Source organism: Falco punctatus (genome assembly GCF_963210335.1).
Source record: "Falco punctatus genome assembly, chromosome: 3".
NCBI lineage: Eukaryota > Metazoa > Chordata > Aves > Falconiformes > Falconidae > Falco > Falco punctatus.
Genome location: NC_137582.1, coordinates 12,270,148 through 12,297,391, shown reverse-complemented (window position 1 = coordinate 12,297,391; position 27,244 = coordinate 12,270,148). Strand labels below are relative to the sequence as shown.

Sequence of the window (27,244 nt, the reverse complement as noted above, 5' to 3'; positions counted from 1 at the left end):
TTAAGTGGAACTGATGATAGAATTTCAAAACACACTTTTCTGTGAAAAAGAGTGAAGCCAAAAGAAATATTGATGCTAAGGAATACAGGGAGCATAACAAGAAGTTGGTTTGGGTGGCAGCCTCAAAAAGGGGGAGTGAGGTGAATAAAATCCATGAGAAGCTGAAGGCTAGAATCTTCCCTATTAGTAATATGCACTGTTTGTCCAGTCTTAATGGTTGCCAAGAGTAAACATCTTCAAGAGTCGTCAAGCAAAATTTTATTAAGGCAGGGTTGGTATAGTGGTCCTTTGTCAAAACAGGAGATGCATTATTAGAAAATTGCAAAGTGACATGCAGCAGCACAGTGGTGACACCTGCTATGGAGGATGCATCAGGAAGCGTGTTTACAGATTGCCTGTTTAATGGATGATTAAGATCTTAATAAAATGTTGTTGTAATTAAGGTCTTAGAGCACTGCAGTGACTGAGGACTTGAAACAGCATTAGAAAGTTTCCTCAATATTGATTTCCTATAAAATATTCCAAAATAATAAGCATTTTTAGTTTTGTATATGTGCATGCTGGATTTTCCATAGGCATGCCTAATACTGCATTTTTAGTTGATTCTGTAATATTTTTCATGTGGAAATACTTATTTTTCTGGGTCAGACAAGCAAGAACCTATTTCTGTAAGACACTTAACAAAACTTGAATGATCTCATTCTTAATACTGTGATATCTGAGCAAAGAAGAAAACAATGTTTGAGTAACCAACGGGGATGAAGTATGTAAAGCTGTTAGTGGGATGTAAAATGTTAGAAAAGCATCTTGTTAATTTGCATTATACTTTAAAGTATAAAGTTGTAAAGCAAATACTTAGCAAAAACTTCCTAAAACTGAATGTTGCTAGAGTTTAAAATGATCTCTTTAGGGGATGAGTGGAATTTCTATTGTTGGAGATACTGAAAACTTAGACTGGTCAAAGAACTTAAATATACTTCAGGGGAATATCTTTTGACAGAAGGTTGGACAAAATGATCTAATAAGTAGGGTTTTTTTTTCAACTCTAACTCTTGAATGTGTAATGACTGCCAGGAGAGGCACACCCTCTGAGTTGTTCCTCTTACTTGCTCTAAAATTGAACGTAAGCAGGCCCCAAAAGGCATTCCTGTTGTTGGTGTTACAAGGAAGATTATGTTGAAGTATAAGGCAGCAATATGCTGTCCTTTTCAAAGCATGAATATTTTTTGGCTGGTTTATTCTCTACCTACATTTCTGGTTGGTCCGGGTTTTGAGGTTTTGTTTGGTTTTTGTTGTGCTTTATTCTGTTGCTTTTTGTTTTTGTTTTGTTTTCTTTTTGTTTTTGTTTGGGTTTGGGTTTTTGTTTTTTTTTTTTTTTTGTTTTTTTTTTTTTTGTTTTTTGTTTGTGGGTTTTTTTTTGTTGTTGTTTTGTTTGTTGTTTTTTACAGGACCCTAGGCATAATCAGGGGTTTTCAGTCAGTTCTAGTCAGAAGTTGAGAAGAAGCGGTGTCAAGTGAACTGTCAGTGGCACAACAATGTTTTAGCAAATGCAGGGAGCCAACAGTGATGTTGAAATTTTTCTGATCGAAGGCTAACTCCTGATTTTGAGGGGAGCAAAAATTATTTCTTTTTTCTTCCCTTCTGCTTATTCCCTCATTCTTTTTTAATGTGAATGAGGTGCCCCTTCCTCAGCAGCATTCAAAGAGATGTTAAAATAAGCTTTGTGTTGAATAGAAAAAATGTTCCAGAGTCAAGGGGCTGTGGGCTCACAAGTTATGCACTTAAAATTTTGTGTGAAATGAAGTCTTGTTTCTCTTCCTTTGGCACTTTTTTTGTTACCACTACAAAAACATTAGGTAGTCAGAACTCAGCCAATTCATAATCCTCCCTAATTTCTGATGTATAGACATTTGTGCTACACATACACGCTTTGATTTGCACCCACTATTGTAAAATTGTGTTGCTCTTCATGTGAAGCCTGTCCAGTACACTTTCCACTTACCCTTTTTTTTTCTTCTTTTTTCCTCTCTACCCATGATCATCTTTGTCTCTATGAGACCATTTAGTTAAAGTATCAAGACTTCAGATTTTAATACCACTGATAAACTTATGGCACAGTTTTTAAGTTAGCAGCACTGGATGCAGATACTTCCCCGCGCATTTTTGTATGAAATTCTAAGTCAGCTTCTTCTGTTTCAACTGTGCTCGATGTCTGCTTTTTGACAGTGGTCTATGCTCAAAAAACATGAAAGGTGTATGGCAAGAATTAATTGGTGGGATCTTTTTCCACGGGTAAGTTCTTTTTTCCATGTGCAGGCTGGATATGAGTAAAGAATTCAAGTCTCCTTGGTGCAAAAGAAAAGTAAAAAGCAAAAAAAAAGTAAGAAAGACTCTTCCAAACCTTGTTTGAATATACCTGTCGTTTCCCTCCCACCACCAGTTCCCACCTCCTTTAATGTTTTAAGAAAAGGTTATATATTTGAACTGGTTCTTAACTTTACCCATGAATGGCTGTAATATATCAAATGAAAGGTCCTTGTCTTACAGTGTGGCCATCACCAGATGCATAAAGAAAAGGGGACCGTATGCTTAAAAAGTTACCTGTACCCTGCCAGTTGTCTGGGCCTATTTGGATGTCTGAAACTGAAGGGTACATCAGAACCACTGTTTGATAGTCACTGATGGACTTTTCTTCCCTTAATTAGGCTGGCTACTTTTTGAACCCATTTATGCTCTTGGAATGTATGCCAGATCCTGTGGCAATGAGTTACGCAATTTAATTGTTCCTTAGATGAAAAGTACTTTTGCTTTTTCATTTTAAGTGTGTTGTCTGATGCTTAAAAGTGATAGCATCCACAGTATTTAATGAGTAATCTATCTTAATTTTCTTTATGTTATAATAATTTGTACACCTTTGTTAATCTCCCTCCATCCATGTGTTGTGTGTGTGTGTGTGTCTTTCCCCTCTCCAGTGCAATAAACTCCAGCTGGTATGAAATTCGGTCCGTACCTCCACTCACTTCTGTTGCTGTATTTATTGTCAGTACTACTCATTTCTGCAGTAGTCTCTTAAATTTACTTTTCTGTGATGTGTCACTTCATATGCTTTCTAAAAATACAGTGTTTGTTTTTTCTGAAAAACACGTAGAGAAGGTGTCTCAACATGAAGACCAGAAAAGCAATGTGGTATATTTTTGGGGAAGGTGGTAAACTGTTATGGAGAGTCTTTCACCATTTTGGAGAAGAATGGTCATGCCTTGGGGTACAGAGAGATGGACTAGGTGGTTCTTTTCCTGTGGGATTTGGCGAGGGTGTGCTAGTGGAGATACTCTGAGGTGGTGTTAATCTGTTTCAAAACTCTGTTTTGAATTTGTCACCATGAAGGCTCCTAGCAGCTTCAAGGAAGAACTCCTGGTCTTTCTGCCTAACCTTCTGTTTTCTAACTGGTGGCTGCCCTCCTTGGGACCAACATTTTCAAAGTCTTGACACTACTACTTTTTTCCTCCAAGCATTGTTTAGAAGTAAGCAGAGAGTTGAGAAAGGTGGGTAGTACAGCATGCCTGTTTGCTGCGATTTCTATTCCATAGGGCAGTTATTATCTACCAAGAAAAATATTTATATTATATTTGAGCTATACTTGGAAGAGAAATTTTGGCGATAAGGCATGTGTCTGCTGTTAAAATTTGAGAATTGCAACCCCTTCTGAAGCAGCATCTAGGCTGCGATCATTTCTAAGTACAGGCAGTTCACCATCCGGTTTACAGTGAGAGCTCTGATGTGCCTGGACCTGTGTTACACGGAAGATACCCCTGGAATTCATAAACAATGCTTCACATGTGAGAGAAAGTTTTCATTAGAATGGGAAACTTCTGTTTCAGCCATCTGCGGCTGGGTGTGGCTCTCTGGGTTGATGAAGTAGTTGCTGTTCAAGGAGTGCTTTAAGGCTCATCAGCCTTGCCCCTGGAATACATGTCAGCTGCGACCGTGGAAGTCAAACCACCAGAGCACACATCGGCGTGTCTTCTGGGCCAGCATGGCCAGAGCCCGTCATCTGCAGCATTGAGTAGTGCGTTCCCCGCTGAAAAGCACGGGGTCATGTTAGTCTCACCAGGCTTTCCCAGGGAAGCTGGGGAGGACTTCTCTACCTCTCCGTGCAATTAAAAAGCTGAAGGTTAAGGAGGGGTTAAGATGCACATAGTCAAAATCAGGGAGCAGCATGGATTTAATTTCTTAAATAGATCATAACAAATGAAGAGGGAGCTGCTCTCCCCCCCCCCCCCCCCCATATATGAAAGCTGTACTGGGTCATGTTATCGGTCCTGGGCTTGCCTGGTATTTTGCTTGAGAGCCTGGGGGGTGGTGGTGGAGAGCTGGTATTTCCTGCCCCTTAGTTGAGTTTTAGGGCCAGGCTTTTGTGGCTATTATAATGTTAATTAGAGGTGTGATACTACATTCATGGCAAAGAAAAGCATATTTGCATAGGTTTAATTTATCTTGGCAAACTGTTTTTACCTGATATAATGGAGGTTGGGAGAGCATAGGAGGGCAAAAGGGAAAAGAGAAAGGTGTAGTTTATATTGTCAAGTTTGGTGTTTCTTTTTTTTATAGTCTGTGGTTATCAGGAGATATGATGCGGTGACATAAGCAAAGCTTCTTTGATGTAGACTTGGCTTCAGTCTGTTTTCTCAGGAGGTTAACATCTTTCTATGCTTTCTTGATGAGTCTGTTTTGAGAACCATTCTAAGGCATGAAACCCCAAGGTTAGGCTCAAAAAGAGCACCCAAGTTTATAGGAAATGTTTGGAATCAGTCCTGTTTTGAATTAATGAGAAAGATACAGATGTAGGCTGCAAGTTCTAATCTTTAAGAGCTGTTAAACATCTCTCTGTCTTCTCTGGACCGTAGTGCACTCAGCACATCAGGTACCAGACTTCATCCATTCTGTTTTCTGCTTTGACCCAAGTCTCTTATAGGATTTCTGATCTGCATTTGTTAATGTTATGATGTATTGGGACAGTGTTCCTCTCTGACATTTGCCCATAGCTGACTTCTAAATCCTCATCTGTTGCTGCTGTTTCACAAATAATGATCCACTTGACACATGAATTTTGGAAACACTTCTGTAAGGATGGAGAGACGTTTTCTCCTGTGCCTGGTCACTTCCCACCTTCCTGTTGGATGTGTCGATCTGACGTTAAGCATTGCTACCAGCAGCTAGGACTTTCTCACCTCTAATAATACACATTTGGAAAGTCTTCTGGCTGTGACTATAGTGATTTTTCCAGTATTGAAATAGGCCAGTCTGCAAGTAATGAGACATTTAGGCTAATCTTTATTCTAGTTCTGAATATAAAATACTCATTCCAAGAAAGAATAAATAGGCTGCCAAGTTCTGGATCAAGGAAACGTTTGAATAGACATAAATAAGGAGCTAAGGAATGAATTTATTCACAGCTAAATGAAAAAGTATCTAGAAATACAAAAGACCCTATAGGAAGATTATATTGTACTACCTTTAAAAAAGAAGAAAAATACATTTCAGGGTACCTTTTGTCCTTTCATTTTCATTAGTGGAGTGGATTTAAAATACACTGACTGAATTTTCTTTCATTTAATCCTGTGAAACTAACGTATTTCTCCACAGAACACATATACCAACGCAGATAAGCTCCTAGAAGCAGCTGAACAGCTCGCTCAGACTGGGGAGTGTGACCCAGAGGAAATTTATCAAGCTGCCCATCAGCTGGAAGATCGCATACAGGATTTTGTTAGGCGTGTGGAGCAACGCAAGATCCTGCTGGACATGTCTGTGTCCTTTCACACTCATGTTAAAGAGGTAAAACTGCTGCAAAGTTATAGTCATAACTTTAAGCCTTAAAACTGATGTTGTCCAATGTTATTTCATGGTTAGAAACTTGCTATAGGAAGTCATGAAACCCCTATTGTACAATGAGTTTTGGTTTGCAATTCATTGCAGATTGGGAGCTGGGGTAGGGGTTGCTTTTTTTTTTTTTTTTTTGTTTGTTTGTTTGGTTTTTTTTTTTTTGTTTTGTTGTTGTTGTTGTTATTGTTGTTGCTGTGTGTGTGTTTTGTTTGTTTTTTGGAGGATTTAAAATTTTATTTTTACTTCCACAAGCAGCTTCTACCCTCTTTGTTGTGCGAGTACACATGCTTGTTCAGTCACAGGGAAGGGGGGAGGGTCAGATCAGGAAACTGATACAGCTAAAAGACAGCATTGTGGGGGAGAGACTGTGCACTTTTTGGTTTTGTTTTTTTATCCAACCAGCACTCCAGTGCAGTTAACTGAGTTGTCAGACACATGGTTAGACTGACACGATTCAGGAGACTGAAACACATGGCAGAAGTGCAAATCTACTTAAGGCAACCCTGCTGCCCAGAAAGACTTGGTTTTCTTTCTCTGTTTTACACATTGCATTTTGGTCTTGCAGATTGATGGTTCTTCACAACCTAAACAGCTTATCTGATGACAGTGGTTTGCCTCATGTTTGCAATTTTAGTCTCTTTCAAAGGTTGATCTGTATACACCAGGAAAAGGAAGATTCAGTCAAACACACTGAATTTTCAACCAGACTAATTTTCAGCTCTGATTCAGAACACTGATCATACGAATTTATAAATTCATCAGAGGGGGCTGAATAGGCTAGAGCAAGAATAAGGACTTCAGTAAGGGGGTTTGGTTAAAGGTAGTGGCAAATGTCAGTAATGGTAGATTACCCGTTTTTTATTTACAGGTCATATTAAATCTCACTGCTCAAACTAGGTGAAAGTATGAAAGGTTTCTGGACCACAGCATGTCAGAGTATGTCTTCCCTTCACCCTACATAAAGATGTGGTCTGTTCAGTGGGGAAGTATACTATTCAAAGTAGCTTCTTCAGCAAAACCTTGTAGGGGATAAGAGTGGGAGTTTTTTGAATGTGAAACATCTGCTTTGCACTTGAAAAAAACGTACAAGGCAGTTGGTCTTTGAAGAAGGTCAGGATTGAATTACTTTTTAGCTCTAGATGTGAGTACATAGCTCCCCCATCAGTTCTCTGTTAGATGCTTCCTTTCTGATACTCGGGACTCTTGCTGTTTAAACAAAACATAAGTGCTATATCTTAAGCTATTCTTAGGGGACAACTTTTTTGTTCCATTTTTCTCAAGTACACAGTGCTGTCCCATTACCTGTTGTGAAGCACAGGAGCAGTCAGCTGCTGGAACACATTAATTGTTTCTATAGATTTCTTCATTACCTGTTTTTCTTAGTATCAAGAGCAGCAGCTGGAATGGTATTTAGATGGCTACAGTTAGTTGTAGTGATGAAAGACTGAGACTGTAAAAGGATTTGCAAGGAAAGGGCTTTAAAAAATCCAAAAAAACAGAAGGCAGACTGATCTGTGAGTCAGTGTTGAGTAATTCTGTGAGGCTGATTCCAGATGTGCTGGAACGTTGCCACTGCTCCTCTAGATAATAATGTTTTATTGGGGGGGGGGGGGGGGGGAAGATAATTCTGTATCTTGATTTATTTCTTTGGGAAAATGGTTATTATTGTGACCCTGTAAGCGCACACAGCTGTTACTATGGCAGCCTCTTTGCAGCCTGGACTTTGGGGGAAAGGTGCTGTGGCTCATGTACGCATGTTGGATTTCTTTGTTTTTGTCATGTAGCTGAACTTCATACCTCATAAAGTGAGGAAAATTAAGAAGAGTACTTATTTATGTAAGCAAGACTATCCTTTTATTTATTTGCATTTTACTTGAAAATACAGATGAGAGAGTGAGGCTGGCAGTTCATATTTAGACTAGTCCTTTAATAAAGATGCAAAGAAATAACAAGCTCAAAGCTGTCTTGTGCTTTCTGTATTCTGATGTGTTTTCAAGAGTATGTTGTTTGTTATCAAACATGCATGTGGAGTGCTGGGAAGGCATCACAAAGCAGATGGAAGATAAAAGTGCTCTAAACCTGAAAGTCATCCATGCTTTGTTGGCAGGAGAATTCCGTTTCTCCTGCAGGATGTGGGAAGTCACTGAAAAAATTAGTGCATACCTGTAAGCACATAACCTTTCCTCTGTATAGCGGAGTGAAGAAATTAATGTGTGTGCTTAGCTAGTGAAGAGGAGTTCAAGTAGTAGGATAATATACTAGCTGTTGAACTGGAAAGAGATGCTTCAGTTGTTTAAAAAAAAACCCGAAAAAACCCAAACAAATCAAACCCAAACACCACCAACGCATTTTGCCCTTCAAATATTCAGGGTGAATTTTGTTTGTTGTATCTTTTTTGTGTTTTCCTGGTCTAAAAAAACAGTCATGAAGAATAAAAATCCTGTTGTGTGTAACAGTTTGGAGGAAGCCACAGAGCCGAGAAAAGCTGGTAATCTGAGTTGTTGGCTGTTTTGAGACTTTAAAATCTGGCTCCGATATCCATCCAATCCCTTGATTTTTTTGAAGTAGGATGTTTTCTTGTGTTTTATTCTTTTTCCCCAGAAATACATCATGTTGAATGAATGCTCCTCATCTGGATGAGAGCATTCCAATACTACCTCTCCCCTGTAGCTTTATATAACCTTTATATTTGGCACAGAATTTGATTGCAACTTTTCCCATCTTCCCTGGGAAGCATTAGTCCTGCAGTGTCTGTGCACTACTGCACTGTGTACTGTTACTCTGTTCACGCTTAATAAATCGGCACAGTTTCTGCTTGCAGAAGCAGCATGCTTGCCACAAAAGCAATAGATCAGCTTGATGCATCCTGGAAGTAACAGACTTTTGCTATACCTGTGCACAAAGCAGCCGTGTAGTTTGTGTGTGGCAGCCTGTTACGATGCACGCTGGAAATGCTGGCTGGCTTTAGCATTTTCAGAAGGTCTGTAGCCAGGTGGTTACAAACTGGTAGAGCTCCCTGTGGCTTACCTAGACTCGTAGACTAACCTCAACAGACCACATTTCTCACTGGGGAAAAAAAGGGATGTGTTCAGGGCAGCCAGAAACATGGTGTCGCCATTATTCATTTTGCTTAACGGTGGTCCAAGAAAATCAGTTGCTTGCTACATAGAAATCGTGATTCCATGTTGTTGTGCTATTACTAGTTTTAAGTTTGTAAGGTGGTAAATATTGATTTTTACTCCCATGCAAACAGTGAGAAGTTTCCATCTGTAAGCCAAATTTTTCCATAACTGATGCACTGAAGTTAAGCTGTGCACTGGCAAGCTTTAAAAGTGTTTGGGACCATAAATATCCCTATTGGAATCTTTGCGTTGGAGAGTACTGTGTCCTGGCAGGTTCTCAGCCTGAGGGTGGATAAAATGCAATTGAACATCTGAACATGTTGACCATTGCAAGACAGTGAATCCCTTATGGCTTTTGTGCCTTTTGACATTCAGTAATATATGGGGAGGGACAAGGTGAGAAAAAATTTGCACAGATAAGAGACATTTCCTAAATAAACTATTATCATAAAAAGTTGTGTGCAAAACATAGGAGCAAAAGTCACGATAGTCTTTGCTGTGAAATCTGTCAACAAGTAGAGATGAACAGGATTTTGGTGTGAATTCATATTCTTCCATACACATGTGTACAGACACACATACACACGCACTCTCTCTGAAATGGCTCCCTCAGCATCCTTGAGTGGGAAGACTGAAATCCTGGCCAAACCAGGTGCTTGTAGTAGTGCCAAAGCAGAGCAACAGATATTTTCCTAACTGGAGTCAAGTGTGGGAATATGGATCAGGCTGACTGTACATGGAAGGGAATGATCTCTTATGAGCCTGTTGGCTTTTTGCATATAACCTTTTGTGTGTATTCTGACAAGCTGCTTATAAAATAGCTCAGAGTGCTTTTTATGTGTACACAATACGCTTAATGGTGTTACTAGAAGATGTCTCTTTTCTTTGTTTCAACCTCAGTCTGTTCTGGTGCAAAGTGTGGTTTGAGTAAGACGAAAAAAGGAAAAGGGAAGTGGAGTTGGCTAAGATTTCAAACACAAAACCTCACTGTTCCTGAACAAAAGTAATGAAATAGTAGTCTGTGCAAGCTATTGAAGGAAGGTGGCATCATTTGAAGATGCCAGTGCATGGGAAGGCTGAGGAGGCCTTGCTCTGGCCATAATGTTGCTGATTCATTCACATCTAACAGTGAGGCATGTGTATTCGATTCAAATAAGCCTATTGATAATGGTCTGTCTTTGTCTCACAACTCACTGCCAGAAACATGCCCTCCTTTGCATTATCTGGCATGGAAGGGTGTCCATCCATGCAGCCTTTTATTTGTTTCGTCCCAGGGTGGACCCTGAGGTGACAGACCTGCTCTTCTGGTTGCCTATCACTCCTGCATATTCTGAGTCTTCTGTTCTGATGGTCTACAGGTTAAATTTGGATGTCATAATGAGGCTGCTCTCACTTCTGCGTGCCCTTTCCAGGCAGCAGAGCAGCTTTTGGATGCCCTCATCAAACACTGAAGGCTCTGTCCCTTTAGTGTTTGTGCATGTCTAGTATTTGTATCATGTCATTATAACACAGCAGAATATAGGAACTGCGCTCTCTGGTCAATACTTCAATACACTGGTCATCTTACGCGAGTTGAGGAGGACACAAACACATTCGGTGGCAGCAAACTAACTTGTGCTGTGGTTTACTGCTTGGTTAGGACTGGAATCTACCTACCCAGCACAGATTTTTCTCTCTTGATTTTTTCAAGACTGGTAGCTGCTTTGCTTGAAAAAAGGGATCGAATTTAAGTCCAGACTTCATTGAAATAGCACTGAGTACTTGAGAGAAGTGTGGCAGAAACAGGCCTTTAAACTGTGTAAAGCTACGGTATAGAGATTTTTTTTTCCTTGCTCAGTTAAGAAATGGGATGATTGCTTACAGTGTACAGTAGTAGTTGATGTAATTTTAGGAAGGTGTGAGTAAGTTGGTTTTGCTTCAAGGATGAATTTATTTTGAATAGGATATTCATCCAGTTATAACTGTAGAATAGATAGGGATATTTGAAGCTTTTTAAGATAATTGTATCTAACTTTCAAAAAACTATGCATGCATTTAATATCTTAAGTGTCACGGAAAGACCCTGGAAGACAAACTCCAGGGCGTTTAACATCTCAGTGTTTTTCTTGTGAAAAAGATGCCGGTTTTGCCCACTGCATGTCCTGAAAGGCAAAACTTAAGGCAGACACACACACACCAGCCCCTTTCTATGCCCAGATATACTTGTTAGGGAATACTGTTGCAACATTTGGCCCTGTACAAATAATAGCTTCTTCAACAACTGTGCCTGTGGTGTAACACACGTACTGCCCCACTGTGCTGGGGGGAAGGGGCAGAAAGAGGAATTGGCAGTTTTTACATGCAGAAACAGTGTGCCTTTCTCTGTCTTAGCCTGCTGAAAAGGCTGACTGCATATCCATTATTATAAAAACGAAAAAATAAATTGTGAAAGAATGCAGTGTGGGTTTTTTTTACGCTAATAAAATAACTCTGTGCACTTGGGAAGGTATTTACTCAAAAATAATTGTTCTCTGATTATATTGAGCAAAATACAGTAAGGGCTTATTTAGTTGAAGTCTTCCAGGAGGTTTCAGGGATGGGACTTGAATGGATAGAGGCCCATGATGGAAACACTGAAGCTTCCAGGATGTTGCAGACAATTAAAATAATACCATCTCAGTGACTAATGGCATGCTCCCAAGAACTTAGGAAAGAGGTAGCACAGGATGCAGGCTCGTTCAAGCAGATGTTTCTTAGTCTGTGCTATATTTAGATCAAGAAAAAAAATCTGCTGTGTGAAATATTTGCCTGTCAAGGATTCAGAATTTGATTCCCTCTCCAATTTTAATTCTGATAAGATGTGAAGAGCAGATGAAAAGAGCAGAAGAGCCTCCTTCTGTGACAGGATTGAGTTACTTATATGGTTTTCTCACTGTATGTTAAAGCTGTCTTGCTGCTGGATTGAAGTTCTTACTGAGGTCACAGGAATCAGCAGTTTGTTTAGGGATCTTTGTGCTGCTTCTTTTAAAAATAATAGAAAAAGATGTGCGTGGAAGTTGCTCAGAAGTTCACACTGAGAGAAGGTTAATAGTTTTTTAATGAGTTTTGTTTGTGTGTTTTTCTGCACTGGATTTTTGTTGCCAAGTGCTGTTCTATGGAATAATGCATTACCTCAGAAAATCATTGCACTATAAAATCTGTAGTTCTGCAATGCTGAACGTGTATGGGTAAGCTCCACTCTGTGTTCACCCCCCAGTGCAAACTGTTCACTTTCTTTTGGCTTTGCTGTGCAACTTTGTACTATCTTCATCCTTAGTTTTGTATCTGAAAACAAGCTAATTTAGGTAATATCCAGTATATCCAGTGCTTATTCTGGTATTAAAGCTGCATACAAGCCAGCTGGCTATTGCCACCTATTATGAATTAAGCTCCTCTCAGTAAATGGCATGAGTTTATATCCAGCTTTAATAACTTGACAGTTTTGTTCATCTGTGGTGGCTTTATTCTGATTTTTATGTATAAACATCAAGATTATTTTGAGGGGAGGCTGTTTGTCAGAAACTTACTGGGTAGAAAAGCATGAAAAGCTTATTTGTAATGTATTAGGGTAACTTTTGCTATGGAAGTGTCATAGAGCTGTTTAGTCATTTCAGAAATGGCTTAAATTGTTCCACTTTCAACAGCATATGAATCACAGCTAGACAAGTAATGCATGTTAATTACTCTCCTCTTTCTGCACATTTGTAAAATGTTCTTCCTTCCCAAACAGTGGACAATTCAGCTAATGAACTAGGGAAACAATGCATTTTTGAGCCCTTTGGTACCCTGGGGCCAAGATACCACGCTTATAGTCGTGCTGTGCTGACCAGGCACTAAGCCAGTCGGCACAACACTTTGTTGTGCTGGCGCCCATGTCTTTCTGCTCTAGGCAGGTGGTGTTGCTTTGAACTGGCTACACAGAGGAAAAGGTCTGCTTGTTCTGTGTTGGCTTGGTCTCCAGCATCCAGGGTGAGCATTCAGGGAAGTATTGACGTGCACAGTACATCACTAGCCCAACACTTATAAGTTTATTGCTCCTGCCAGGTCCGCTCCACCCAGTTGTAGAAGTAGCTGAAGCATATGTGAAGAGTAAGAAAAGCAGATGTGAGGCCTCTCTTGCACAGGTCTGACACAACCTAGCTGCAAAAGACCTATTGAGAAAAAATTGAAATGGTTCTTAGACCTGTCTTGAGCTGCAGTACAGGTGCTTGCAAGGGAGCCAAGAAGCAAACTTTATATAGTCCAAGAGACTCAAAATGGTTTTAAACCCAGTTTGTCTGTGATAAACTTCTCTGAAAATCGGGCATTTTATAGAAGGTGCAGTAAGCATGAGTGTAAAGGTCTTCCAGCCAGCACAGAACACATTAGTTCTGCAGGCAACAATAAAGTATTACTCTCAAATGAATATATTTGCGCAGTTGCAAGCTGCACTGGTTGTGTGTACATGCCAGCTCACTTGGAAGGTCTCTAACATGGTGCCCTACTATTGCAGTTCTTCAGACAAACTTCATAAGCGAAGAGTGAAATAAAAACATCCTTTCCGCATTGAAACCTGAGTAAGGTTTTCAAGTTGTATTGTCAAGCTTCTTACTCTTAAGTTTCATTTGTCTCAAAATGGAATTTGCATTCCTAAGTATGCAATTGGGGAAAAAAAACCAAACTATTTGGATGCAGAAATGAATGTTGACAAGTGCTTTTGACTCACTTGGTAAGTTCTATTGATTTGTCCTCCTTTTAATAAGACAGACTGCTGTGGCTTGAGCTTGTGGTGTTCACAGCTATGGAGTTGGATTCAAAACTGTGACAGACATTGTCTTTGAAGCATATGAGTAGTCACAATAACTGTGTTTGAATCGGCAGTTCCGTTTGTGGGGGGGACAGTAGATTTCTAGAAGAGAGTCTGGTTAAATGTCATTAATTCTTCCTAATTGTGAAAATTTAGCCTATAGCTTGGCTAGCACAAAACCTACCTCAGAAGTAAGGCTCTAAGATAGAAAAACTGGCATTTGGTTTTAAATTAAAGCTTCAAAGGAACTTATTAATCAAGATCTAGAATCCTTCACTGAATTTTCTATTTTAATGTAGCTCTATTGTTAGTTAGGAAACCTTTATGATCAGAATGTTGCACACACAGCAGCATGAAAGGGGTATTTCTGTAGAAAACGTTAAACAAAGAAATAAAGAAAATATTTGTTTTTCTGTCTTTTGAAATTAAGCCAGCTTTGATTGCTTACTGTTTGTATTTTAACTGTGTTAACCTTTTAATTAGCTTCAAAGTTAATAAAGCCTATTTGTATCCCTGAAATGTATGAAGACGGAGATTAAAATGCAGTCAGAAGACCTTAATGCTTTCAGTGAGATCAGAGGTATTCTTTCAGGATAAAAACCAAACTCTAATCCTTGTTCTTGGAAATGCGGCATTTGGGATGTGATGGTAAAATAGAGGAGGGCCCCGGCTTGGATGCTTCCTGTGAGAGTAGCTGTTCCAGCCTGCTGTTTTTGCTGCTCACGGGGGTGTTGCAGGAGACAGCTGTGCTCCCTCTCTTCAAGCAGCGTTTTTATCAGTTGTATGATAGATGGCTAATGGATGGCTGATGAACAGTTTTCACACAGAGCTTGTGATGCAACATCTTGCCTCATAAAATTGTGGAAAAGAACGCAGTAGGGTTCAAGTGACCGGTAGTGATACCTTAACTGGCGTATATCTAGGGATTTTTGCATAAGTGCGATACATGGGCGGTTCTGAACAGGGACATGTGCACATGTTAAGCAGGGCAGGGAAGGCGTTGAATTAACTGGTGGAATTCTTTATGATGATTTTTGTTGTAATGGTGTGTAATCAAAATCGAGAGGGTAAATACCATTGCTGTAGAGATCATGACAGAAAAATAACCTCTCCCATCCGATTTGTCTCTTTATTTTGTTTTCTGAAATGCCCTTTTGTTTTTCCTGCTTTTTTGAAGGCCACTGAGAAATGTTATGATGTCTGTGTGCATGTGTCAGCCTGGCAGAGTAAATTTGATGGTGGCTACAATACATCTCCCTTCCTTCCTTCCTTCCTCCCCTCTCTCAGGGAGTGTTTCCATAGCATTTCCCTCCCAGGGACTCTCGCGCAGAGCTGCAGATGGGATTCTCGCTATGAACTCTGTGCAGCTCAATCGGATATGCTCAGTACTGTAGAAGGAAAATCAGAAAGAAAGGGTGACTTAGCAACACGGATAAAGCTTTCCTGGTATTTCCAAGAAGCAAAAACCTTATTTGAAACAAAGGCTTGTTTTCATTAAATTGAGGATGAGATTTTTCTATCAAGAGAAACAAATCCTGTTTCTCCCTACCACCTCAGTCTGTTTTCTCTTCTCCAGGGAGATTTGATTTGGAGTACTGACTGCCTGGTCCTGGGGCTTATGGTTGTTGTTTTTTTTTCTCCACCACCCCACCCCCCTTTAGCTGTGGACATGGCTTGAAGAGCTACAGAAAGAACTGCTTGATGATGTCTATGCTGAGTCTGTGGAGGCTGTTCAAGACTTGATTAAACGTTTTGGTCAACAACAACAGACCACTCTGCAGGTTACAGTCAATGTCATAAAAGAAGGTGAAGATCTTATTCAGCAACTAAGGTAAAACAATTTTTTATTTAAATCTCCTGGTGTACATGTGGTATTCTGTGAGGCTCTGTTTTGAGGGTAGAGGATGGATGACTACAAGATACGACCTATAAATAAAACTTGTAAATATTAGGACTACAATGATGTTTCATGCTGTACTGATGGTCTCTGACCCTCTGTTTACAGGAAGCTCAGCTTATATATAAACACTACCTCCACAAGGAGATTTTGTTTACTTAAGCTACCTTTTTTTATAGGAGCAATTGTACGTTTTTGTAGTCTGACATGCGGGGTTCCACAGCATTTTGAGTTCTGGGCGGCAGCCTTTTTATAAAGAGACACTTGAAATTGTTTTGCAGACTGATAAGTGACTTTGTTGTAGTAAAGACCATCAGTTTGCAGTCCCTTTCATTTGGCAACGATCAAAATAAATTTTGGCCACAGTTCTACTGGTACATGTCCCTTTTGTTGTGGGAGCTGGTTTTATCATATCTGAATTTACAGGTTTTATGCTAAAGTAAAAGATTAAGTAATTATTTTTTATTATCTAATTCGTTTTTTTTTTTCATTGCCATGAAGGTTCACTAAAGTAAATAGTTAGCATATGCCACTTCCTTTTCATTATGAAAGGGTTTGTCTCTGGTTTTAAATTTTATTCTTCCTGTTAACAGAATGTCCTTAAATGCTGAGTTAGTCAAAAAATGAAAGAAATCTTAATTTTGTACTGCTTTCTCAAGTATTTAAACATAATTTGGACTTTTATTAACAGAGATATACAGACTTAGCTTTCACGTAATATGGCTTGCATTGACTTTGTGAAACAGTCTTCCGTGTTGTGGTCATGTGTATCATCCACATTGTATGGGCTTTGTTTAATAATACCTTTTTTTCCTTCCCCTCTCTCTTCTCCCTCTCGCTGCTTTGAATAGGGATTCTGCCATTTCTAGTAACAAGACGCCCCACAACAGCTCAATCAACCACATAGAGACAGTCCTGCAGCAGCTGGATGAGGCACAATCTCAGATGGAGGAGCTTTTCCAAGAACGCAAGATCAAGCTTGAGCTATTTCTGCAGCTCCGCATATTTGAAAGAGATGCAATAGATGTGAGTGTTTGCTCTTGGACTTGCACTGCACTTAGTTCTCTCATGTAGGAGTGTTTATGCTCAGATTGTTGTGTAGTTGCATTGGCATGTGGCTCAAACGGCTTACCCAAACTAAAGATTTTTGTCTTGTACGTGAAAGTGTCAGGAGAGTGCAGAGCTGCGCTTTTTATTATTAGCTCAAGCTGTCATTGGCTCACAGTGCATTTTAAGCAAGTGTCTTATAAAATCATAATGCAGTAGTTGCTTCATCTGCTTAGTTTGGTTTGAATATCAAGCTACCTTGATATAACTATTATGCTTACAATTAATATGAATAAGACTTCCCAAGATGGTTTAGTACAAACCCTCTAAACTGTTGCTTTGTAGTAACACCCCCTCTTTCTCTTTCTTTTCCACATCAGCAGTCTTTTTTTCAGTTGGCAACTACAAGTGGTGTTTGGAACTCTCTTTTAATCTTCAGGGATGTTGTCTGGGCTGTATTTTTTTACAATAGGACTCTTTTTTTCCAGCTATGAAAATAATGCAAAACAAGTTGTAGTGCTACACCCCTGCAAATCCTCAGGAAGTTTTGAGGCTGTCCAAATTTTGGAGGAGGGTTACAGCTTGTCTGTTAGAAGGTTTCTGTTTGTGTGCAGGGACATGTATACCAACAGACGTGAAAGTCCACGTGGAGCTTAGGTTAATGGAATTGCATCATAAAGATTCAGCTAAGTTTAGGGCTTTTGTAAAACCACTAGTGCTGTATGCAGTGACTGAAACTGATTTGCTGCCTCAGAAGGTTCAGGGTTATCCACTGGTAAATGATTCTGTCTGAGTAGATAATGGTTTATCTCAAGACTCAGGAAACCAGAACTTCCAGTGGTAATTTTACCCCTTTGCTTGTATGTGGTAAAAAATGCAACTGTTGGTTACGTATGAATGGTGTAAGGGCAAAGAGGCTGTCAGAAGTGGTATCTTCTCAGGTTTGGTTGTGTTAGGGGTTTGGGTTTTTTTTCTTATTAAAATCAGGATTAGATATCATGGCTGAAGTCTTGTTTAGTTAAGCACATTGTTGGCTGCAGTGCAGGAATAGGCAGACGCAGTTCCTTGATCTGTGTCCGTAGAGGAAGTGAGAGTGTGTGCTCTACAGTAATAACAACTCTGGTGTAAAGAAAGACTAAGAAGGTTCTCTTATTTCACAATTCACGCTGGTCTGCACGAGTTTGCTACTTTGATTATGTGAGAGTAGCTGTCCTGCATATGCAAGGGAAAGGTTTTGGCAGAATTGTGATTGTAATAATTAGTTGGATGACGGGTGTATGTGGAGGAACATAAAAGGTATCCTCTTCTATAAGGCCGTCAGCAATTTTGCAGTCTCTGCAGAACTGATCGGCAGTGCCTGATGTCTGTGTGATGTTCTCAGAATGCTTTTATTGAGGAAATGGCAGCTGTGGGGGGCAAGGCATACCAAGAAAATGAATGGAAGATCATTAGGTTAAAGGTTTGAGTGAAGTTCATGGTTAAGGTGATTGCTCTCTGCTGTAGGTTACATAAACCAGGATTCTACAATAGCAGAAGGCGGGTTGCAGGAGCCCTGCTTTGCAGATGTGTTCTAGTACTTCAGTGCAGGACAGCATCTGTATAGATAGTACTTCTGCACATGTTGTTTGGTGATGTCCATAAGATTTTGTATTGGAAAACTGCAAAGCCAAACTTGATATGTCTTGCTTTTTCTAAAGCTGACACTTGGCATGCGTTACGTTTTGGTACGTACAGCGTACATCAAAGTACCAGTTACTTTAGTGAAAGAGTTGGTGTATTTTGTTGATGGCTTGGAAATAAAAAATTGTGTTTATTTAAGATTGCCAAGGAACCCTCCAGGGAACAAAATGACCCTGGCTGCAGAGTGTCTTCAGCAAAATCTTGATTGCTTTGCTGCCTCTGTACCATGTCCTTTCTCTGCTTCCTCAGCAAAGCAGGCTTCTCTTTTACCTCTCCCTGAAGGCAGACATCTGTTTGGAAACTTCCAGGAAGAAAATGCAGGGACTTGTTCCAGGTCAGCTGTTTGAAAGCAGAAGCTCAGCTGAAGTAACATGATAGCGAGGAAGAGCCAAATGCCAGCTAGGAACTTGCAGACCTTGTTTTCACCTCTTTCTTTGTTGAGTATTTTGTGTGACTGGTCCAATCACTTAAGACTTGGCTGTAGGGGAAGTTCATTCAGGGGAGCATTGTGTGAGGACAGTTTTTCTGGAAGGCAAGTAGTGTTTCTAGCTTGTCTTACTGCTTGTAAAATAACACAAGCTAAAATGGGACGAAGGGTTCCCCTAGCACTGTAGGATCATACCGTGCATGGGAACAGTAGTGAGATTTACTGGCAGGATTAGTCCTTTTCTCCTTGTCCTTACTCTTCCCCTGTTCACTGATGAAATATTCTGTTTTCTTTTCCTTACGTTGCTGTCTTTTATGCTACAACTTTTGAGATTCACCTGCTCTTCTGAAATTGCTGTAACTGCAGCACTGTCTCTGTTTTGCCCCTTGCTCTTGGCATATAAACTTGACCTTCTCTGTCCTCAGCAGGCTTTTGAGTGCTGTTGGTTGTGAGCTATTTGAAGGACTCTATTGTAAGTGCCTGTGTTAACTAACAGCTAGAAGGAGCAAAATAATGTACATGAAGAGTCCCTTGTGAGCGTGATTAGTAGCATAAGGAAGATGTGTATGGACCCAGCCAGTGGGAAGGTAACACTGGTGGCAATGTCGGCAGCCTAAAATGCATGTCTCATTTGTGTCAGTGCATTTTTGCTTGTCTGTAACTTAAATGCCTCAAGGCCAATGTCAGGGCTCCACACAAAGCATACCACGCACTTTTCAACTCACAGCTTTATCTCAACTCTATTTTTGGACCATACTTACAAGATGCCTGTTAAGTCATACAGCTGAAAAGGCAAGGATGCAAAGTGCTGGATCACAGAGACCAAAATCTTCTCCCTTTCCTGCTTTCCTTTTTTCTTTCTCCCCAGCATATAATATTTTCAGGTCCTGGTTAGCACTCAGTTGGTACGAGGAATGCTAGTTAGATCCTTCTAAGAAGAGACGTGTGGTTCTTTCTTTCCCACTAGTGCAAAGGAGTCAGCATCCCTTCTGTGTTATATCCTGCCTTGTTTCCCGTTATTGTTACCTTTACATTTGTTAAAACCTGAGAATGTCAGGCAGCTCAGGCTTTGCACCAGGAACTTCTTGAACACATGCCGTGGTAAGTAGTTACCCTATGTTTATGCTGGGTTGTCCATTAATTTGTGATTCAGTTACTTTCGATGTCTATTAGTCATTCATTTTTGTTCTGTTTGTTTGATGTTAATTGGCTTGACAAAACAAAATAGGAGACTTCTCACTTTAAAAGTGTTGCTTGCAAAGCAGAACTTCAAGGGAAGCACTGAAGAGTGTGGGCAGAGACGGCTTAATGCACTTTATTTTTGTTTTGACTCTGCCCTCGCGTTTCACATTTGCAATGTGAAACAATGAGTGCAATGGCTGAAATAGACCTTGTGCCACCTAATTACTGCTGAAAAATGTAAGGATTACATGTTAGGAACCTTGGCTGTGATGTTCAGGGACTTTTTATCTTTTGAGTGAGTGTGGGACCATGCTGGCATTATTTATTTGAGTTGTGGCCTTCCTAGCCTTTTGAAGAGGACAGAGAATGTCTTGATCTTGCGGTGTTTCAGACTGCTTTAAACAGTGTGTGGGCCATGATCTTAATCTTGGGGTTGCATGAAGTAACGTGGGAAGAAGTTATAATTCTTACTGTTGTTCGTTTTTGTTCTTTGGCAGCAGTATCACTAAAACCTCTTGGCTGAGGTGATACGCAGTGTGATACGCAGTGCTGACCTCTTGGAACTGCCTGTCAATTATATGGGCTATGGTGAATCTCAGGATAGTCTTAAGAGGACATAGTGACTACAATCTACTTAAACCATTCCATTTCCATGATGACAGAAATACTGACAGTTAGCCACAGCAGTGTCCTGTTGTGAGCTTACTGTGTTTATTACTTTATTTCTACACAGTTTGCTAGTAAGAGAGGTAAGATTTTAGCCTGTGTCTGAAAGGAGATGGAATGGCTTTGCTTTTAAAATTTTAAAACGTAAATGTGGTATGTTAAATCTTAATGCACTTCTAAAAGGTGTTTAGAAAGACAGTGGAAGATGTTGTTTTGATGGAGGAGTTTCACAACCTTCTTTAATGCTCATATTTCTTAGTTTTACCAAGTCTGACTACAGTTACCTATTGAGGATAATTTATTAATGTTGTTAACTGAACTGGATGAAAATAAGATGGTAAATCTGATTCGTGAGAACTTCCATAGTGCAGTGGATGGTTTGAAGAAACAAATGTTAGATGACCTCCTCTTCTTTTACTAGTTGAATGAACAGAGAGTTTTGAAGGCAAACTGGGAAGGGCAGGTCTGAGGTGCGTGAGAGCAGAAAAGGGGGGCAGCTGGCTCGACTTTCAGGAAGACTTGAAACTTCTGAAATATTTCAGGCCAGTTAAAAGGAGATGAAGGACAGAGGTGATAAGACATGGACCAAGTAAAAGGGAAATAAAGGGAAATTGTGAAGGATTTTGTGGAAGGGGAAGTCTGCGTGTGTGTTTATGCATTATGAGTGGTCTCCCCTCTAAATAATTATGCATGTGATGTTTAGAGCATGCAGAACAGAGATGAAAGAAGCTTTAAGCAGTAGCTAAAAGCCTTGTCCTGTATATGTTCCTGCATCTCTTGTCCATCAGCTTTTCTGTTTTCAGTGTTAGCCCTGAACGTGAATTTCTGCCTGATTCCGCTTTGGAAGAGCTAGCTGATCAGGATTAGGGATTGTAAATAGTTACCCTAATGGTTTGGTATATCCCATCATGGCACGTTGCTAAACTTGAAGACTTAAGTAAGTCAAGGAAAATTTTTGCAGAACACCTTTAAAACAGGAAGTAACTCACTGATGCCACTATTTTAATAATAATTGCTTCATGTGTCTCATTTTTTATGCTGCCACCTGTGGGAAAGGAAACAAGCCTTCAAGAAATGTGGTAGCTGACAACAGAAACTTTATACAGATTATTTAACTTTGTTTTCTCCTCAATTCTGTTGTTTTTTAGAAGACTTGTTTTCCTGGAATTTCTCTTGTAGTTTAACTGTCGCAGTTAAACAGCTCTGATTTAACCACTCAGTGTAGCAGCATATTACTTCTGCTGACAAATTACTTTGGTTAAATATTTATGTAGTCACCTACTTTGTTGCTAATGCCTGTTTAGTCAGGTCCTCTTCTTGCTGTGTCTTGCTGCATAAACAGGTGGGTTTCTGTCGTTTAGCACCACTCACATCAGTTGGTCCTACTCGTGAAATTATAGAACTCTGGAGCTAAGCCATACTTGGTTCTTGATATCTATAATTTTGCTTTCCCAGTGAACTGCAGTAGTTTGTGGCAAAACTCTGCTGAGAAAAAAATGATTACAGGCTTGAGGGTTAAGTGTCAAACAGACTTGTTTGAAGTAATTGATGCGTGAAACCTGTGCCGTTAGAACTCACCCCACTTTGATCAATGACGATTGTAAGTATTACCTGTTAGACTTAAACAGGTTTGTATCCTAATTAAAAGGAATATTTTAAGTTTCAACCAGTTTTTGCAATATGATTTGGAAAACATGCTTGTGTGGACAGACATTACTGTTGTCATACATACGTTTAAAAAAATACCTCCTCAGCTAACCTTCTTTGGATATCTTATGACTGAGAGTAAAATCCAGAATTAAAGTGTAAACTGGAAAGTATGGCTGAATGATTTCAGCAGGCAAATTTAGCTCTGATGTTACAATCATACTGGAATAAAGTAATACTTTTTGGTTTTGCACCATTAGTCACTAAGTACCCTGCCTTTTGTGACAAGTAGTGCTTCTCAGTTGTCTGACAGAAGTCAAAGGTGCTCACAGAACCTGATGCTTCTTGCTCACAGAATGATAGAGCTGGCTTTTTTGTAAAAGGGCTCTAGACTGGCACAATTGAAAGATAAGTTGGCTCTTGATGTGTGAATTATTACTTGGTGCGGTCTGAAGAATTGAAAAGATGCTTTAGATCAACGTTTTCCTTTAAAAGTGGAGATGAAAACCCCCATCTGTTTCACAAGTGGTGTGTTGATGGAGTACCTTAAACAAGGCAAGGGTACCCATAGTATTGCATGCACTGGTTGAAGGAGAGCTGTAGTGGTTCTCAAAGAGATTCTTCAGGGTTGTTTGCCAAAATTTTAAATCCCTGCTAAAACAGCCTATGTCTGAACAGTTTTGAACCTGATCACTGAAGTCAATCAACAGTGAGAAACTCAAGTTCCTGACCTCCATCTTAAGTATAACATTGGAAATGAACATATGTTGTGAAATGGGTAATTTAACATTGTCTTCCTGTTTTCCGCCCAGATAATTTCAGACCTCGAGTCTTGGAATGATGAGCTCTCTCAGCAGATGAATGATTTTGACACTGAAGATCTTACAATAGCAGAACAGCGGCTCCAGCATCATGCAGACAAAGCCCTGACCATGAATAACTTGACCTTTGATGTCATCCACCAAGGGCAGGATCTGCTGCAGTATGTCAATGAAGTGCAGGCATCTGGTAAGATGGCTTCTTCATGCTATTCTGGGCAGTGGCTTTGTGAGAATTATCCAGTTGTCTCCATGGGATGTGTGAAAATAACAGAGATACTGGTTAACTTTAAACTGGAGACATGGACTTTTTTTTTCCCTTTATACTCAAACCATTTGATAGTGTTCATGAGAATGTACTGTTATTATGGCATATAGTTTTTATATAAGAGTTGGCAACACCTGAATATGTTTAGGATTAAAAAAAAAAAAAGAATTCCACTCAGGAAGTCGGTAAAGTTAAATAGCAGGGAGTTAATTTTATAGTGAATCGGAGCAACACAGTCAAGCCAAAAATTTCAGCTTTCAAGGAATAAGTGTTCCTTTTTTGTCTCATACACTGCTTCACTTGATGTTTCTAACTGTACACGGTCACCCAGGGTAAATCTCAGGCTTCTTTAAAATTGCAGTATGAACTTTTTTTTTCTAAAGAGTGCAGAACCTATGCTTATTTAAGCAATTGCTCTGGGGATTAATTTGAACTTTGAGGAGGAGCCAGAGTGTGCCACAAAGCAGTGGAAACGGGTAGTTTGTCTTCGGGAGACTTTTTTTTTTTTTGTAAGTCATTTATAAACGACTGGCTGATTACAGGTGTTGAGCTGCTTTGCGACAGAGACGTAGACATGGCAACTCGTGTCCAGGATCTGCTGGAGTTTCTCCATGAGAAGCAGCAGGAGCTGGACGTGGCGGCCGAGCAGCACCGCAAGCACCTGGAGCAGTGCGTGCAGCTGCGTCACCTGCAGGCCGAAGTCAAGCAGGTAGGAGCCGCCTGCCCCCGCGTGGGGTGGTGGTCCCCCAGGGCTGTGCACACTTCGGGGGGGTGTGTGTCTGTGCCCATTAACTGCCCTGGGAAACTGCTTTCTGTCCTAGCAAGTCTTGCATTCAGAGCGGGGAGGGATTTTGAATTGAGCACCTGAGAAACTTCATCCTCTGCTAATGTGAGGTGTGTTTTTTAATTTGCATCAACAGTCCGTATTTCTACATGGATACAAGTCAAGTATTTGAAGTGTAGAGCAATTTGAACTAATGTTAAACCCGTACTTTTATCATCTGTATTGTTTGGTGATAAACCATGCACACTGGCCTAATGCTTTTTGGTATACTGTTTGAGACTTCTACAAACAGTGGTAACATAGTATCAGCATGCTTTACTTTCTGGGAGAAGAAATACTAAGTTTTGCTTTTCCTGACAGTGAAGTGGCAAGTGTCGAGGACCTTATCTGATAAACACCTAAACCTTTAGTGAATTTAAGATGCTGTGGGCAGAACCACTGAATTAGGTGAAAGTTTAAAAAATGAAGAACACTCACTAGAAAGGTAAAAGGTTTTGATCTTGCTCACGCTTGGCAGCAGCACAGAAGTCTGCTACAGTCTGTTGTATTAGTATGTCCTATAATGGCTCCCAATGCAACCTGTCCTTTTCCTGTTTGTTGTGAGCTCTTACAAAAATTCATCTCCCTCATGAGACTCTGAGAACCCCTGAATTGCAAAGTAATATAAAAGGGGTCCAGTTAGCATAGGAGAAGTGAACAGAAGGTTCTCAAAGTATATCCAGGCAGCGTTGTGGTTACTTTGTAGTAGCAGACCCGAAGCTTCTGTGTTGTCTTGAATTAAAGGAATGCAAGAAACTGGTAGGGTCTGCCATCACTGCGATACATACAGGTGTTAATCAAATACACGGCCTTCGAGTTCAAGCCTTTGCATACTCTACTGAAACTTGTTCATCTTTGTAAATGCACATTACAAATTACTGATTTCACATGAGTAATGGTTGAGATAAAGTTATTGCAGCTGAGAATAGTTTGCACATTTTCGAAGAAAAGAAAATCTGAAGAGAGTGTGAAAGCTAGCTGAGGCAGTCTCATCCCTTTTGGGTACATCAGTGGGTTAGGATGGGATAGATTTGTAAGAAAAAAGAATTGTTAATTCCTATGATACTGAAATAATACTCAGTTGCTGAACAGAATAGAATATAGCACTTGGGTAATATTTCAAAGACACGCTATTAGTTACTTATATTGCATGCTCCCATAAAGTGAGTACCTTGCTCCTCTAGTTTTGTTTGTATGCAGGTTAATTGTGACAAGACAGACACAGTGTTTAAAACCTGTGTTTGCAGAACCAATGTTTTGTATTTTAGCAGATACAAGTGGATGGTGAACATCATGGATTGTAAAGGAATATCCATGTTGCACCTAGCAGTTTGTAGGTCACTCTGTAAGATCTTCGTAACTTTTTTGAACCACTGCTAGCCCTGTCTGAAATTGAAGCTCAGGATTAGATTTTTAAGAAAACACTGGAAAAAATGAGTTCATCTTATAATAAAGATACAGGTAGTATGATGTTCTAGCCAGCTGCCTTTTCTTAATAGACTGGTGTTTAGGAGAAAAAACGGCTCCTGTTTTATATTCTTAGAACACATCTCTATCAATTGGATTTTTCTGTTGAATTAAATGCCACAATAGGTGTGAACTTTCAAACAAACTTACATAACCATGTAGCTGACAGAATGTTCCTGCATTACAAACTCCTTTTCCAGATTTTTCATCGTACAGATTAACCTGCAATACTTGCCCAGCCTGAGGGCCTAAAAATTGAATGTAACGAAAACTGAATGTTATGGTCTCATTTTGATCCCCTTTGGAATGCTTTGGGGCTAGTAACTCTTAGTTTTGTGATTTCAGTTGCCTTTTCAGAAAACCATGTCTGATTTATTTTAGTTTTTATTAAATATCAGGAAGCATGATCCTCTGCACTGGGAAAAAACTTCATTGCTCAGCAGGTCCCAACAGGTGCTTTACCCAAAAGTAAAATGATATGGTAAACCTCATCTTCAGTGTGTTTTGTTTGTATTTGGTTGCCTGAAGCAGTGAACACATGGTTGCCCAGTTCAATTACTGTGATTTTTTGCCAGATTTATTGTTAATGATCTGAGTGTAAACATACTTATTATGTAGGTGGGATACTGTCTTCATAGCAAGGATTTTAACAAGTTTTCAGTTTGAAATTTTCCTGCCAAACTGACATTACTGGTATTGTATTTTTACACACACACATACACACACACAGATACATATAAAAAAAAGTAGTGAAAAGGTTAGACTGGAACACTGCAGGGGTTTTTCCATAGGGTTCATCTTTCAGATTACTGTAATCGAGACCAGAAAACTGTCTCCTGGCTTAGCTTTTTAGTCAAATACTTGCAAGGAGTCTCTTCAGTACTAGGTTTTGAAACTTGGAGCTTAGTGATTTCTTATCAAGCAAGCACAGAAAGCAGACAAAAACGTCCAGTGGTGCTTCTCCCTTAACAACCATACCAGTTCTGCTTTGTGGCATTGAAGTTCTGTACATCAAGCCTCAGGACAAGGAGGAAGCAGAAGGGCCGTAAGACAAACAGAGGTTTAAAGAAACCCTGCAAAGAATTTGCTTGTCAACTTGGTATGTTATAGGTGCAGAAAGGGCAAAAGCAAATAGAAGATCACAGTGTAGGAAAACCTCAGAAGGTAGGGGGAAGAGGGTGCTCATTGAAATAAGAAGGGAATGCTGTATGTGGGGAAGACAACATGGAAAGGAAAATGTGGGCATTTTAGTCAGGGCAGGAACATATGACTAGGTAGAGGCAGAGAAATATTTTAAGAGAATATCTGTCTCATCCAGAATTCCACTTGCATGTTTGCCAGACAACCTTTTTCTTTTATCACCTAAAATAGAGCTGCTGGATTACTTATTGCTGCTATCACTCCCACATACTCACTTTATAGAACGAATGCTGTGCTCAGCTTAACGTGCAGCATCTGCCAGGGTCACAATCTCTACCAAGCTCCAAAATCAATGCGATTGGTTTACAATGCT

General features: G+C 39.8%; 1 protein-coding gene across 4 annotated transcripts in view; it reads left to right on the top strand.

The window, feature by feature from the left end:
• TRIO (trio Rho guanine nucleotide exchange factor) overlaps positions 1-27,244 on the top strand; it is a 254,214-nt gene that overhangs the window by 115,809 nt on the left and 111,161 nt on the right. For all 4 annotated transcript variants that reach the window (XM_080381109.1, XM_080381107.1, XM_080381108.1 and 1 more), the window contains exons 11-15: positions 5,644-5,835; positions 15,471-15,640; positions 16,558-16,732; positions 23,168-23,363; positions 23,984-24,150. In XM_080381109.1, coding sequence (XP_080237235.1) covers positions 5,644-5,835; positions 15,471-15,640; positions 16,558-16,732; positions 23,168-23,363; positions 23,984-24,150 — 900 coding nt within the window. The remainder of the gene's footprint in view (positions 1-5,643; positions 5,836-15,470; positions 15,641-16,557; positions 16,733-23,167; positions 23,364-23,983; positions 24,151-27,244) is intronic.